This window comes from Malaya genurostris, chromosome 2, assembly GCF_030247185.1.
Source record: "Malaya genurostris strain Urasoe2022 chromosome 2, Malgen_1.1, whole genome shotgun sequence".
Classification (NCBI taxonomy): Eukaryota; Metazoa; Arthropoda; class Insecta; order Diptera; family Culicidae; genus Malaya; species Malaya genurostris.
In genome coordinates, this window is record NC_080571.1 from 233,587,538 (window position 1) to 233,602,558 (window position 15,021).

Below are 15,021 nucleotides of genomic sequence, written 5' to 3' on the forward strand. Positions count from 1 at the left end.
CAGTACACTGACACCAGCATGCTGGCAACCAGCAGAAGTGTAAACGGGGCATTAAGGTCAATATATCGAACAGAGAAAGCAAATCTCACTCTAACTAATGGTTTTCGTATATGAGATGACTACTGGAGCTGAGATGACTACTGAATTCGTTACCTTTTAACTGTTTTCTGGTTTTTTCTTTGAATTGGAATGGAGATTTGAACTGATCAATTAAATTCGAATAAATGCTCACATCGAACCGGATTGTTCTGGTTTTTTCAACTTCTTTAAATGTTTGTTCAACTTTCAATGACTGTATTCAATTGCGATATTGATGCAGAACATTTACCGTTATTTTTCTGATACGTGATGCGCTTTCTTCTTTGATTGGTGTAAATCGACAATCACTTTCTCTGTAAAGCCCACTCCTAAAGGAGTATCATTTAGATATTTCGCAATGAATCATACTAATTTACAATTACATTTAATTTTCAGGAGCGACGCGCGGAAATTGTGCGCCAGAACAAGGCTGCATTATCAACTCAAAAGGGTGATGAAAACAGCGTCACCGCGTCCTCCGGTTAGAGTTACCCTAGTGCTATTTTACGAGCTTCCTCCTTTTACTCCCTCACTCTTTAACATTCTATTCAAACATAGCTCCTTCACATCCTCCTTTTCAGCAAGCAATGATTGGTACACAAGAGAAAACAAACGATCCCAAATACGAATAGTAGAAGTAGTATGAAAGGCCATTCAGGTATATAAAAAATTAAAAAAAAAAAACAAAACAAATGCGCGATATCTTTCGCAAAACTGCACGTGAAACGATAAACACACGCTAGCGTAACATCAAAATACAACTGTTTAATGCTCTAACCACCACAACACAAAATAGATAGAGAAACGAAACAAACACAACACTTCTTAAAAAGAGGATACTATATTACTAAATGAAATGAAATATATACTATATACGCCTATCTTTGGAAAAGTTGAGAAAAAAAACCAAGCAAACTCCCGTTATTGAAACAAGCACACTTAACACAATGACGGTTACAACAAAAGGTCGTTTTCTTAAGCTATCTACTATCACAGAACATGACACAATAATTATATATAACAATTAACTTTTTTTTTGCTGCCAGATAAAACATGCGTTGTATTAAAACGATTATGAAGAAAAAATTCGAAACGGTATTCGTAAAATTATTGTAATCTCCGTGTACCCTGGAAATTTTGTATATTGCTCTAGTACCACATAAACAAACAAATCTCTCGTTCAAATATAACCGATCGCTGTTAACCAATTGTTAGTATGATAATTCAATAAACACAGATGTTCTTTTTTTATTCCAGTTTATCGTTTTTTGTTGCCTGTCGATAATAGAAACGATCAAACCGAATACCATAGCGTTTATAAATTGACAGCAATTATTCGAGATAAATTTTCATTTTGATTCGCAATATAAACCCTTCACAAAATGCACAATATTCGAAACAGTAGTCTGAAACAGTCCAAATATAAACAACTGTACTTTGAAACTGCTCAGCCATAACAACGCAGAAAAGACAATTTCGATCCAAATGACAGGAACATATTTATTAGTGAGGAGAACAGTAGTGCTAGGATTAAACTGCAACCAAATGTTTTGGTTCATATTCGATTATGCTTACCGGTCGATTGATGTTAGTTACGAATGAGATGGCCCGTGCAACGCAATAGAAAGCTCGAAAACTGAGTATGATGAGGGTGATTGGAGAGGTAAATAATTTGAATTTTGTTGTATGAGAGCAAAAAACAAAATCAAAGCTACTGCAATGACCGTCACAACCGTGTCACAAGAAAAAATCCAACAGAAATTGAAATTTCATGGATGGTTAGTTTGCTAGAGCTAACCATCACAAAACTAGCTCTTACACATTCCAAGCTTCTGAAATTGATTGGAGTTCAATAATCAGTATCGCCAAACAACTACAACGCTCCGAAAATGTTCGAAAAATGTCCAGCAATTTCCGCTCGCATTACCGCTTTCATCAGACCATACTAGGAGACACCAATGAAAAGTATTAGAATAAAACTAGACCAAGATAAGATTTGGGTAAAGAAATGTAATCCTTGCTCCAGAACATCATTGTCAAAACACCTATTTTTGAACAACTTTGTACTCGAGATCAATTGTTTCCATATTTCTGTTGTATAATTTTCTTATTTTTTTTTTTTGTAACCCTGATGCTGATGCTGGTGTCCATGGAGTTCAACTGAAGCCACGTTTTAAAATGATCTCGAATAAATGTCTGTGAAAGAAAAAATCAAAGGACATAATTTTTTTTTATCTGAAAAATACAAAAAATGCTTATGCCTTTCATATGTTGTTAATGACTGACCATAATCACAAAAACAATGCAATAGTTGTTGAAATTTTCCTCATCTTTTTCCTGATTATTTGAACTAACGAGGCGAAAAGACATTGTGAGTCAATTTTGTAGAAGACAAAGGCTTAAGGAAAGCATAATTCGATACAGATATTACTTCACGAAGTTCTTAATTTTAAGCCCCTTCAAATATTGAATTACTACGAAGTATTAACAAAAATCGTCATATAAAAACTTACAAAAAGAACAAAATATATACTTACATTCATATTATCGCCTCTGTGCCGCCTTTTTGCATTCAACTGTACTACTAATTAAAGCATAACTGTAATTACATGTTAAGAAAAGTACACGCATTTAAATTTGAAATAGTTACTGAACCTCCTCTTGGGTTGCGTGAAAAAATAACAATTTTGTTTTATACATATATAATACGTGTAAGCTATAATTTGTGCTTTCCAAAAGAATTGAAATGATGCCAGGTATGATTAGCAGTACTGTGTGGAACTGATAATAATGGAATTGGAACGTAAAATGCAAAAAGCACCATAAAATCAGCAAACTAGAGTTAAACAGCAGATAAAAAAAACTAGGAAATGAACGTGCTAAATTTTTAAGTAAATTGCTGCCTTCTGAAACGTTACCCGCGTCCTAATGAATTGGTCCAATATATTATTTTCCATTTAACGTTTTTTTAACGCTTGAGCAAATTTTGCTTCGCCGGATTTTTTTAAAATAAAACCAATAATGATAAAAACGAGTTCAAGAAAAAAAGAGTTCTGTTTTTAAATCACGTCTGTCCAGAAAAGGACAATAATAATCTTTATTTGGAATCACTACGTTCAAATTCCAACTGAAAGGTTTAAACATATGAATGAAACGTAATGCATTGTGCTTGGAAAACCCTTAAATGACAGATAATGTCTTGAAATAGCTCAAATACAGTGTAAGAATTGATGTGCGAATGAACGTGAAATATTTGTATAAGATAAAGGAAAACAGACTGGTTTACAGACGGTAGAACACAAATATTAGATGATGTGCTTAAAAGAAATTATTTTGGTAATGCTTTTCTTCTGTTTCAAACATGCTGAAGAACAAAAAAGAAAGAATAATCAACAAAATGTTGTAAAAAAGCTAATCAGTGGCAGCCCTTTTTATGGTCACTCGGCAACGCAAGCAAATATATATCCACTTGATAGGAAAATGGCAAATTTCTTTGAAAAAAAAGTGTATCGAACCCTATCTATTGAACGCATATACAACTATCATGATTATCATATTACTATTATATAGCACAAGCAAGCTTCTGTGATGGGTTTCATTCATATTAAAACAAAAAAAACAATCAAGCGAAACAAGATCAAAAAGAAATCGCTGCTTATAGTGGAACGATAAAGGTTTACAACCAAAATTAAAAATATGAAAACAGCTACAAGATCTACTATACCAATGAAGGTAAATAACATCAGAAAATGAAATAAAAGAAAAATCAATAACAAATGGAATATCAAACCGACAATTGATTTCAAATAAAGACAAAATCTAACTTGTAACGTGTTGTTATTTAACTGTCTGGCATCTGCTCTCATACTTTGGGGTAGAAATCGCGAAAACCCGATTTTTGAACCGAGGTAAAGACAGACGAATGTCATGTACCGTTCGAATCTGTTCGTCGAGCTCAGAAAAATGTGCACTCACTGAATTTTTTACAGGACGATATGTACTTCACTCTTACTCTTTCAGTCGTAGACCACGTCTCCATTCAACTCGGTTCATGGCTGTTCGCCGCCAGCCTCGGTAGCTGCGAAGGGTCCGCACGTCGTCCTCAATTTGATCGATCCATCTTGCCCGCTGCGCGCCTCTTCTTCTTATACCGGTCGGATCATTATCGATAATCATTTTAACCGGGTTATTCTCCGACATTCTAACAACATGCCTGACCCACCATAACCGCCCGACCTTGGCCGTTTGGACGAGGGTTGATCCTCCCAGCAACTGGTGCAGTTCATAATTCATTCGCCTTCTCTGTGTACCGTCTTCCATCCGAACTCCGCCGAAGATGGTTCGCAACACCTTCCGTTCAAAAACACCTAGTGCGCGTTGATCCTCCGCAAGCATTGTCCAGGACTCGTGCCCGTAGAGGATAACCGGTCTAATCAGCGTTTTGTAGATAGTTAACTTTGTATGACGGCGAATTTTGCTCGATCGAAGCGTCCTGCGCAGTCCAAAGTAAGTCCGATTCCCTGACAAGATGCGTCTCTGAATTTCCCTACTGGTGTCATTATCGGCAGTCACCAGTGAGCCCAATTTCGATTTCATCACCGCCAATCAGAACTCGTAATGAGTGACTGATATTATCTTCTCTCGAGCCCCTGCCTTTTATGTAATTTGTCTTTAACACATTGATATCTAATCCGATCCACTTGACCTCAGCTTTTAGTCCGATGTGCGTGTATTCCATCTTCTCAATGTTCCGTACTATAATGTCAATATCTTCAGCGAAACCAAGTAGCTGGACGGACTTTCTGAAAATCGTGCCACTCGTGTCTATCCTCGCTCTTCTTATCACACGCTCCAAAGCAATGTTGAATAGCAGATACGAAAGGCCATCACCTTTCCGTAGCCCTCTGCGAGTTTCGAAGGGACTCGAGTTTATCCCCGATACTCGAACAACGCACATCACTCGATCCATCGTAGCCTTGACAAATGATATTAGTTTGTCCGGGAATCCGTAGTCGTGCATGATTTTCCATAGCTGTTCTCGATCGATTGTGTCGTAGGCTGATTTGAAATCGATGAATAAGTGATGTGTGGGCACATTGTATTCGCGGCACTTTTGCAACACCTGGCGGATGGCGAACACTTGGTCCGTGGTAGCACGTTCGCCCATAAATCCTGCCTGATATTGTCCCACGAATTCGTTTGCAATCGGCGAAAGTCGACGGCATAAGATTTGGGAGAGTACCTTGTAGGCGGCGTTCAGCAGAGTTATCGCGCGGTAATGGCAGCAATCCAGCTTATCGCCCTTTTTGTAGACACATTCCATCCATTCCTCCAGTAAAATCTCGTCCTCCCAGATCTTGGTAACGACCCAGTGCAGTGCTTTCACTAGTGCATTACCATTACCAGCATGATTTCATGTATAACCACTCTAAAACCACAAATTGACTATCGTTTTTGTCATATGTGACTGATGCCTAACGGTTTACAAACGGACGTTATCTATCCAGATCTTTCCTCCGCTTTCGATATAATCAACCACGTCATCGCGGTTGCTAAATTGGGCAGACTTGGATTTAGTTCGAACATTATTCGTTGGCTACAGTCATACCTCGTTTAGCAATTAAAATTCACGATCACACTTCCGAAGCGAGGAACTATCCGGAATACCACTGGGCAGACATCTCAAACCTTTAATATTTTTATTGTACTTCAATGATGCAAAATTGACTGGAAAATCCTCGCTTATCGTTTGCTGATTATGTCAGGATCTACCACATCATTGACAACTTAGAAGACGCAGCTTTTCTTCAGCGGTAATTGTTGATTTTCGCAGAGTGGTGCAAAGCTAACCGTATGATAGCAAATCCCGACAAGTGCTCGGTCACTACGTACACGAGGACAAAAGTTCCATTCCATGTCGAATGCTTTCTGTATGGACCCTGGATTGGATGGTCAACTAGCGTTAAGGATCTTCAAGCAACATATCGGCTGCATTGTAGCTAAAGCTTCCCGTAACTTTGGATTCTTAGTGAGGATGACTAAACACTTTACAGACTTACACTGTCTAAAATTCCTTTACTGTTCGCTTGTTCGTTTAACTCTCAAATATTGCTCAGCAGTTTGGAACGGTGCTCAAAGAATCGAGGCAATACAACGCAGATTTGTTCGCTTCGCTCTTTGTCGGATGCTGTGGGACGATCCTCGTCAACTACCGAGTTATGAAAGTCGCGGGTTGTTAATCGGTCTCGGCACGACTGAAATTATCACACTCCTCGGTGAACGGTGCCCCGGGTTGGCGGTTCAATGCATAGGGCGCTGGTCTTACAAACAAGTTGTCGTATGTTCGAGCCCCGACCTGGAAGGATTCGTAGTGTCAGTAGAATCGTAGCACTAGCCATGCAATGGTTCTGTACACCCTGAATCGGCTGCGAAGTCTGTTGAAACAGAAGGTCAAATTCCACCACAGGAATGTAATACCAAGGCTTTGCTTTCGGTGAATGACCAAAAGGTTAAAGCCGGGGTAAAATAAATGATATTGATAATAATAATTATCACACTCTTTGATGATATCGGATACCTTCAACGGTAAGATCGACTGTCCCGTTTTGCTCAACGAAGATTGTAACCCAGAGCTCTCCGCAACAGTACTTTTCTTGACTTCCTATACTGCCGTTCTAAGTCAAATTGTAGGACCCTTTATGTAGGAAATTCCACAGGATATGAGACAATTAACAGTTCGGCTGAAAAGTTCGTATCGTTTAATAGAAACACACATTTTTTGCCAAAATTCGTTTTTATTATTCAACATAATTGCCATCAGAGGCGATACAGCGATTAAAGCTATCTTCCAACTTTTCGATACCATTTTTGTAGTACGATTTGTCCTTTGCCTCAAAATAGGCCTCAGTTTCAGCGATTACCTCTTCATTGCTTCTAAATTTTTTACCAGCGAGCATTCTCTTGAGGTCTGAGAACAGGAAAAAGTCACTGGGGGCCAAATCTGGAGAATACGGTGGATGAGGGAGCAATTCGAAGCTCAATTCGTTCAATTTCAGCATGGTTTTCATCGACTTGTGACACGGTGCATTGTCTTGATGGAACAAAACTTTTTTCTTCTTCAAATAAGGCCGTTTTTTGAAATTTCGTCCTTTAAACGCTCTAATAACGCTATATAATAGTCACTGTTGATGGTTTTTCCCTTTTCAAGGTAGTCGATGAAAATTATACCATGCGAATCCCAAAATACAGACGCCATAACCTTACCGGCCGATTGTTGAGTCTTTCCACGCTTTGGGTTCGGTTCATCGCGTGCAGTCCACTCAGCTGACTGTCGATTGGACTCCGGAGTGAAGCGATGGAGCCATGTTTCGTCCATTGTTATATATCGACGAAAAAATCGGTTTTATTTCGATATAACAGCTCCAAACACTGCTCAGAATCATCAATTCGTTGTTGTTTTTGATCGATTGTGAGCTCACGCGGCACCCATTTTGCACAAAGCTTTCTCATATCCAAATATTCGTGAATAATATGTCCAACACGTTCCTTTGATATCTTTAGGGTGTCAGCTATCTCGATCAACTTCCCTTTACGGTCATTGAAAATCATTTTGTGGATTTTTTTCACGTTTTCATCGGTAACAGCCTCTTTTGGACGTCCACTGCGTTCATCGTCTTCGGTGCTCATATGACCAGTACGAAATTTTGCAAACCACTTACGAATTGTTGCTTCGCCCGGTGCAGAGTCTGGATAACACTCATCAAGCCATTTTTTGGTATCGGCGGCACTTTTTTCATCAAAAAGTAGTGTTTCATCAACACACGAAATTCCTTTTTTTCTCACAATAACAAAAGTAGCTTCACTCAAAATGCAATATCTCACAAACTTATAATCAGACAGCTGTCAAATTTATACACGTATCTTTTGAAGGTTGGTACTAACTGAAAATGGTATGGATTTAATTCTAGTGGCGCCCTCTCATAGAAACGATACGAACTTTTCAGCCGATCTGTTATGTATAGAACGGCAGTATACGACGTACCACCCACGACGCGAAAGAGTCTGTTGTTTTTTTTTTAATTTCAATATGCCACGAAGCAGAATACGTACAAAATTTCTGAATATTATTTGGAATTATCATTTGGACCGAATTGTGTGTGTGTGTGTGTTGATGGATTGGAAATAAATAAATAAATAGATTTCCTATTTCTTATCAATCTTATCCAAACCTACAGTTACTACCATTCATAAGACGTATTTTGTTATATACGAAGAATTAATTATGTCTGCAATAAAAACAAGTTTACAAAATCCGAATAAATTAAAACCAATTTAAAACCTCAAGGTTTAAATACGCTTCAGTAATAGGACGTCTAGTCAAAATACTTGACCTATTTGAATTTTTTTTAATAATTTTCGCATTTCAAATGAGTTGTTACATACAAACCAATTCGCACCCTCTCATTCTGCTACTAACGCAGAAGGCGATTGCACCCAGTTGACGCTGGGTTTTCTTAGACTTTCTTATGTCTGGTGAGGCATTCTGAACGAATTTCGAGCAATGCTGATGATTCAATTTCATCATTTGCTGTTTGTAACAGTTGGTATTCACAGAATGCTCGTCTATTCCTACAGAGAAAAATTAACATAATTAGAATATACTACCTCAATAGCTCATCAGTGGCATTTTAGATACGCAGCCCCGTAGACCAAAGATTGTGCATTGGTTTGGCATGAAACCATGTTGTGTTGTAATGATGTACCGCTTGCAGTGCATTTTCTCCCTCTCGTATGTATATCCCAGAAGGTCAGTGATAATCCACTACGTCGTATTGAAAAGTTTTTTATTCAATGCTATTCATATTAGCGATTTTTAGAAACTTAAATTTGAGTATTCTTCAATCGGTCAACGTACACTGGGAAGGTCAATGTAAATGCTTCAGTGATTTACCTAACTATTAACACTAGTAGAATACACATCAGGCCATTGGGAAACTCTTTTCTAAAGCAATTAGTTTAAACAAAAGTGCAACCTGCCTTACCAGCTGGGTGGCAAACTGTTGCTTAGACACTTTATTTATTTACATAAGCGTGATGCAAACAGTAAACTCATCGTTTCCCAGAAAACATTCGATTTTCATAACAAATTCACTGGCACATGGAAAACCGTTAGTCTTCCATTCGAGGAAGCAACATTTCAACGTGTTTGGAATAAAAACTAATCTCAATTTTTCCCACTAGCCACAGGCCAGTTTCACTCTCCCGTTGCTTTCTTCGCATGCCAGTTGAGATAGTTGGCCTGGGTGGCAGCTTCATATTCCTGCACCAGTGCGTCCACTACATCGCGGCTCTCATCGAATTCGCTCAGATCATCTTTGAACTTATCCTCGCGTTTAAACTGATCTAAGAAAGCGCCTCGCTTGCAAAGTTTATCGTATTGATTCAGTGCTCGCTCAAACAACGAACAGATGCTGGTGTGATTAGCAAGCATTAGACCGGATACTCGATGGGTGCTCTGCACATAAGGACTACTACGTGAAAGAGCCACTTGGATACTAGCTGGACCCCAATTTATGAACTGGGCCAATTTTCGTTCACGAATTCGCTGGATAGATTTGTGTACCTGGGTAGGATTTACTTCACCCTGAATTATATTCAAAATAGAGATGTAACGGTGGTGGTTTGTCTTATCCGGTCCGGTGGAAACCATCATGTTTTTGGGCTGCAACAAACGACGCATAACATCTAAAACGGTGGTTTTCTGAACACTGACCGTATCCGTGTCGGTGGTAAGAGGAGTATAACCGGTCATAAGAAAATGCAACTGAGAAGTCGGGATCAGTGGGGCAATCAGTTCAATTAGATTGTTATTCATATACGAAGGATATCGAAGCGTGGTAGTACTAACTGACATAATTGTTGAAACAAGCGTATTGATCTGAGTAAAGCTAGGATTTTCCAAATGTAACCTATCAGCCGCAATTCTGTTTAGTGCCGTATTGTCCAAAACTACCACGCAATCAGCACAGCTCGTGAGTCTCTTCAGTGTCAAAAGACTGTTGTATGGTTGCACTACAACATCACTGATTTCGTCTTGATTTGGAAACACACTGTATGTCTGCACAAGTTTCTTTGGGAAGTGATCCGAAAGACGTTCCATAATATATGATCCCATTCCAGATCCGGTTCCTCCTGCAATAGAATGACACAAAACGAATCCTTCCAAACTATCACTACCATCGGCTTCTCGGTCTATTATATCGAAAACTTCTTCGTGCAGCTTCTCTCCTTGGCTGAATCCGGAAGCCCAATTATTACCGGCTCCTCCTCCATCTTTTGAAAGATATACATTTTCTGGATTGTAAAGCTAGAATGAAATCATACGAATAATTGAATATTATGAGGAAACTCATGAAATACCTTTGCATACGGCGATGTCATGATGGTATGAATGACTCGGGGTTCTAGATCCAGGAGAACAGCGCGGGGAATGTAATGGTCATCATCGGCCTGATAAAAAAACACATCCTTTCGATCAATACCATCTGTAGCAAAATCCTGTAATACACCCGAGGGCGATATTCCATGTTCCAAACAAAGACGCTTCCAAAATTCAAAACCAACTAAAATGTTGCGAGACCGTGTAAACTAAATCGCATTTTTCAAAATAGTGAATTATATTTTACTTACTTTGATTGCCACATTGACCTAATTGTAAAGTAATAATTTCACTAGGCATTTTTCGCTAAAATTGACTACAAGTGATCACGAACAGTTATTGAAAAATATCTCTCTATTCAACAAAACGCGATAAAAATAGTAACATAAGATTTATTCCGGCTCCGCGCTCCAAAATTCTAATCCGTTTTAAATTTTTGCTGTTATACATAAATTTGACAATCAACTGTAGGGATCTTTGCTGATACTAGGCCTTTTAACGTAACGTATTACTCGTAACGCACACGGAAAATAAAAATGTTTGGGAAGAATCTTCATTAAAAAAAAATTCGAGTGTCTACCCGTAAAAAAATAAACCATTGATTTTACTGCATAAACAATTGATTCACATTTAGATATATGGGTTACAATACATGTTATTGTATCTCGACAAGATTTTTTTAAATTTCCAACGATTCAATATATTGCTTCTACGATTCTACAATTGAATTTATTGTACACGTGATGTTTCAGACAATATGCAAACTGTACATTTGATTGTTTTCCAAGAAAACATGTATGAGAAAATTTTATGATTTGAATTGTTACGATACTTAACAACCTATACATTCTATTGTAAAAAGCATGTTCACAATTAATTGAATAGTGTACAACAATACATTGAAATATTTTTCAATGATCAAAGCAAAATTGTGAAAGGTTTTGTAACAGCAAATCGTATTGTTTTTCTATAATATTTTTTATTCGGGTATACCTGTAAAAAATAAACCATTGATTTGAAAAGGTTTTCTTTATTTCCAACGATTCAATATATTGTTTCTAATATTTACAATTGAATTTATTGTACACGTGGTGTTTCGAACAGTATGCAAACTGTACATTTGATTGTTTTCCAAGAAAACATGTATGAGAAAATTTTATGATTCGAATTGTTACGATACTTAACAACCTATACATTCTTTTGTAAAAAGCATGTTCACAATTAATTGAATAGTGTATAACAATATAATAAAATATTTTTCAATGGTCAAAGTCGTGTGGAAGGTTTTGTAACCAAAAATCGTATTATTTTCTATACAATATTTTTTATTCGGGTAGCCAGTTTAAAAAAACAGGCGCGGTCGATTTACGACGATGAATTAAAAATGGTGGCGGGTTAGGGTGGTTTTTGCTGTGTATGTACTTTTCTCACGAAATTATTGTCGTTTTCGCTTGATATCTAACCTAACCCAGTTTCCACCCTAACTGCTGAATTGAAAAAAGCTCTTTCATTCCAACCGAAAACCAAGAGATTTTTTAAAGATTTAGTGTGCAAATTCATTAAAAGTCAGTAATTGTAACTCGAACTGTTAATGGAATGTAAAATGAAAGAACTAATTCGAAATACCATTGAATTCCATTAATTTATATACGTCAATATACGAAGTTTAACAGACATAATAATACAGATACGTATTTCAGATGTTAATTACATCCGTCTTCAGTGATGCTTAACAGACTTCTGAACAGTTTCACTGAAAAAGAATGTATTTAACATTCGAAACACGAATCTTATTATTACGTTCTGGCTTCGTATATTGAAGTATGTAAAATTATTGGAATTCAATGGTACTTCGAAATAGTTTTCTCACTAAAAGAAGTACAAGTTTAGTTTGTTTTTCATTTAGCCTAGATGTGTTTCTCCTTTGGATGTGATGTGTTTCGTTATTGAATCGAACTACATGTGTTAAATACTTCTTTTTTAGTAGATAGTTCAAATGTGCAGCATTGTGATGCACATGATGCTAACGTAAATTGTTTTGTCAATGCTTAATCACAATTGTATTCTAGAGGCAAATAACTGGTGCTCGAATGTTGTAGGCATAATAATACTTATGAAGTCTTTTGCCTTGTGAATTTGATGAGCATTGATGAGTTTTTAGTGCATTAATGAACTTAATTATTTTCTGATTTCATAGCTTTATCGTTTGGCATCAAAACAATTAGTAATTCGAAATGAACGTTTGAAAGCGAGATGGACCGTAAGCGGTCTCAGCTGTCAAAAAGACATAGCAAAGAAAAATGAACGTTTGAAGGAATTTAATCACTTTTGTGTAAATATACACTGCACCGAGTCAGTGTTGCTTGCTTGTTCAAAAATTCTATCATTGTTATTTCGAAAGTTTTTACTTTTACAATTGTTCTGAAATCAGAAAAACTTTCAACTGCAAATTTTCCCACTCATTTTAAAAAAATTTCTGCTTAAATTAATGATATTCGAGACCTTTAACCCCTTAACGCTCAAGTGAAATATGTTTCCCTTCTATAAAAATCGTTACAGATTCTTCAATTACTATTAAATCGATGTTTTTTTACTGAATGTTAAAGAAAACTTATTTCCAAGGCGACAAATGTGTTTCTGAACGAATAAGTAAAAAGGACTATCAATCTTTATTGCACTAAAAAGTTTGTGCAAAATGACGTATCGAAAATAGAACACATAATAAATGTGTTATGTGCCAAGTCCACAAGTACACTGAAGTCTTTTTTATGCGAGTTTACGTACCGCATAAACAAACCGCATCACTCTGAAGCTTCGCATAAAAAACCGCATAACTCTGAAACTTCGCATAAAAAAACCGCAGAAAGGAAACCGCATTACTCTGAAAATTCGCATAAAAAAACCGCATAACTCTGAAACTTCACATAAAAAAGCAGCATAACTCTGAAAATTCGCATAAAAAAAGTCGCATAAAAAAAGACCACATAAAAAAAGACCTTAGGGTACATGTAATCGTTTCGTAGAAACTTTTTTATATTTCTGATAATTAAAGCAATTAAAGCAATAAATAAATTACGATATAATAAACCGAACTCTTCTTCTATATTTTTGTAAAAATCATAGGGAAAAATATTTCCCATGAAATTATAGGAAACTTATGCAAACTGCTATGTTTTTCTGGTAATATTCTCTTAATTTACGCTCCCAACAGCTAAAATATTGTCCTATACTGACATATTTCGTCCAGCACATCTTATGATCGTGAAAAGGGTTAAAAGCAAAATTGTTCGTTTTTAAAAGCACAATATTATTTCTTTGTGTGTATTCTCAACATCCGGTTATTTCTAAAATTCACCCACCTATACATGCGAGCCTCTACATGAGCTTTCTGGGCTTATATTATATATACTTCTATAATTTGAATTGAATTTCAAGACAACAAACGACAACCAGTCGTGGACTGCTCTTAACAGTAATTGTTAAATCTAGTTTACCTCTTCGTTTTCTCGCTGAGTACCGAATTATTTAGAATTTGTATAGCGGTCCACTCATGAGAATTTTTAATGCCATTTTTAATGATTACTAAGTAACGACATTCCAAATTTGTGTAGAGAATTCATCATTACTGCCTTAAAATGACATTACTTTTTAGTAATGATACTTTTAATTTTGCTTATGGTTCGAACGACGACACGACCAAGCACTTCGAAGAAAAATCTACATGAAAATTGTCCGTTAACGATTCACCGCCAGTTACCATAAATATAGTGACCCCTTGAGAATGATCGAAATAATCTTCTCGAGCAACACTGTTCAATTTACTAAGAACAAGTTGCTATGGAGTCCAAGAATAAATAAACAAACAATTTGAGAACGTAGATATGTGCAAGCGTGCATAACAGATTTGAAATGTGAATCAATTTGCCTTTTGGAATAGTTTAAAAAATTATTAGTGGTTCAATAATAGATGTAATGGCTCCCAATAAAGGTTTACTATCACCAGTAATCTTTCCAATATATTTTAACCAGCCGACATCTTCTTGTTTCAGGCGGTAGTGGAGCCTCTAAGGAGATAGTTGCAAACTGTTTTGTAATACATTAAATTCATTGTTTAGAAATAAGAACAATTACAAAGCCAAATTGCAAGATATATTTGTGTGCTTTCTAATGTCTACAATATATGGAAATATATGAGATATACAACAATTGCCAATCGACATAAGTAGGAAATGCCATCCGAAAAAAATGCCACTGTTAGTTCATTCTCTTTGGATTCAGTTCTTCATCGAATAACCTCGAGATTTTTCCATCAATATATTTTATCCTGCCGTAAACTGTTTAGTGCAGTTTTCAATAATTTTTTTAAATTAAATCATCCTTGAGTAGATAAGCTTTTGCTTTTTCAGTCGCTAACTTACGCGTCATTGTGAGTAATTTATTCTCTTCACTCGATTTAGGTGGTGATCTAGGATAACGATTTCTACCATTCATTTATTTCGCATATG

The 15,021-nt window shown here is 36.5% G+C and overlaps 2 protein-coding genes across 6 annotated transcripts in view; one reads left to right on the forward strand and one right to left on the reverse strand.

The window, feature by feature from the left end:
• The window catches only part of LOC131428160 (GYF domain-containing protein gyf-1), a 67,626-nt gene extending 63,725 nt beyond the window's left edge, over positions 1 to 3,901 (forward strand). For all 5 annotated transcript variants that reach the window (XM_058591868.1, XM_058591867.1, XM_058591870.1 and 2 more), the window contains one exon: positions 475 to 3,901. In XM_058591868.1, the coding sequence (XP_058447851.1) occupies positions 475 to 564 (90 nt within the window). In that variant the 3' untranslated portion in view covers positions 565 to 3,901. The remainder of the gene's footprint in view (positions 1 to 474) is intronic.
• Positions 3,902 to 8,936: 5,035 nt separating this feature from the next.
• On the reverse strand, positions 8,937 to 10,968 carry LOC131428163 (tubulin gamma-1 chain). Its single transcript, XM_058591871.1, has 3 exons — positions 10,768 to 10,968; positions 10,498 to 10,700; positions 8,937 to 10,444 (listed from the first exon to the last, which is right to left on the reverse strand). Exons 1-3 carry the CDS (start codon positions 10,814 to 10,816, stop codon positions 9,332 to 9,334), a joined length of 1,365 nt encoding a protein of 454 aa, XP_058447854.1. The 5' UTR covers positions 10,817 to 10,968; the 3' UTR covers positions 8,937 to 9,331.
• Positions 10,969 to 15,021: the final 4,053 nt, after the last annotated feature.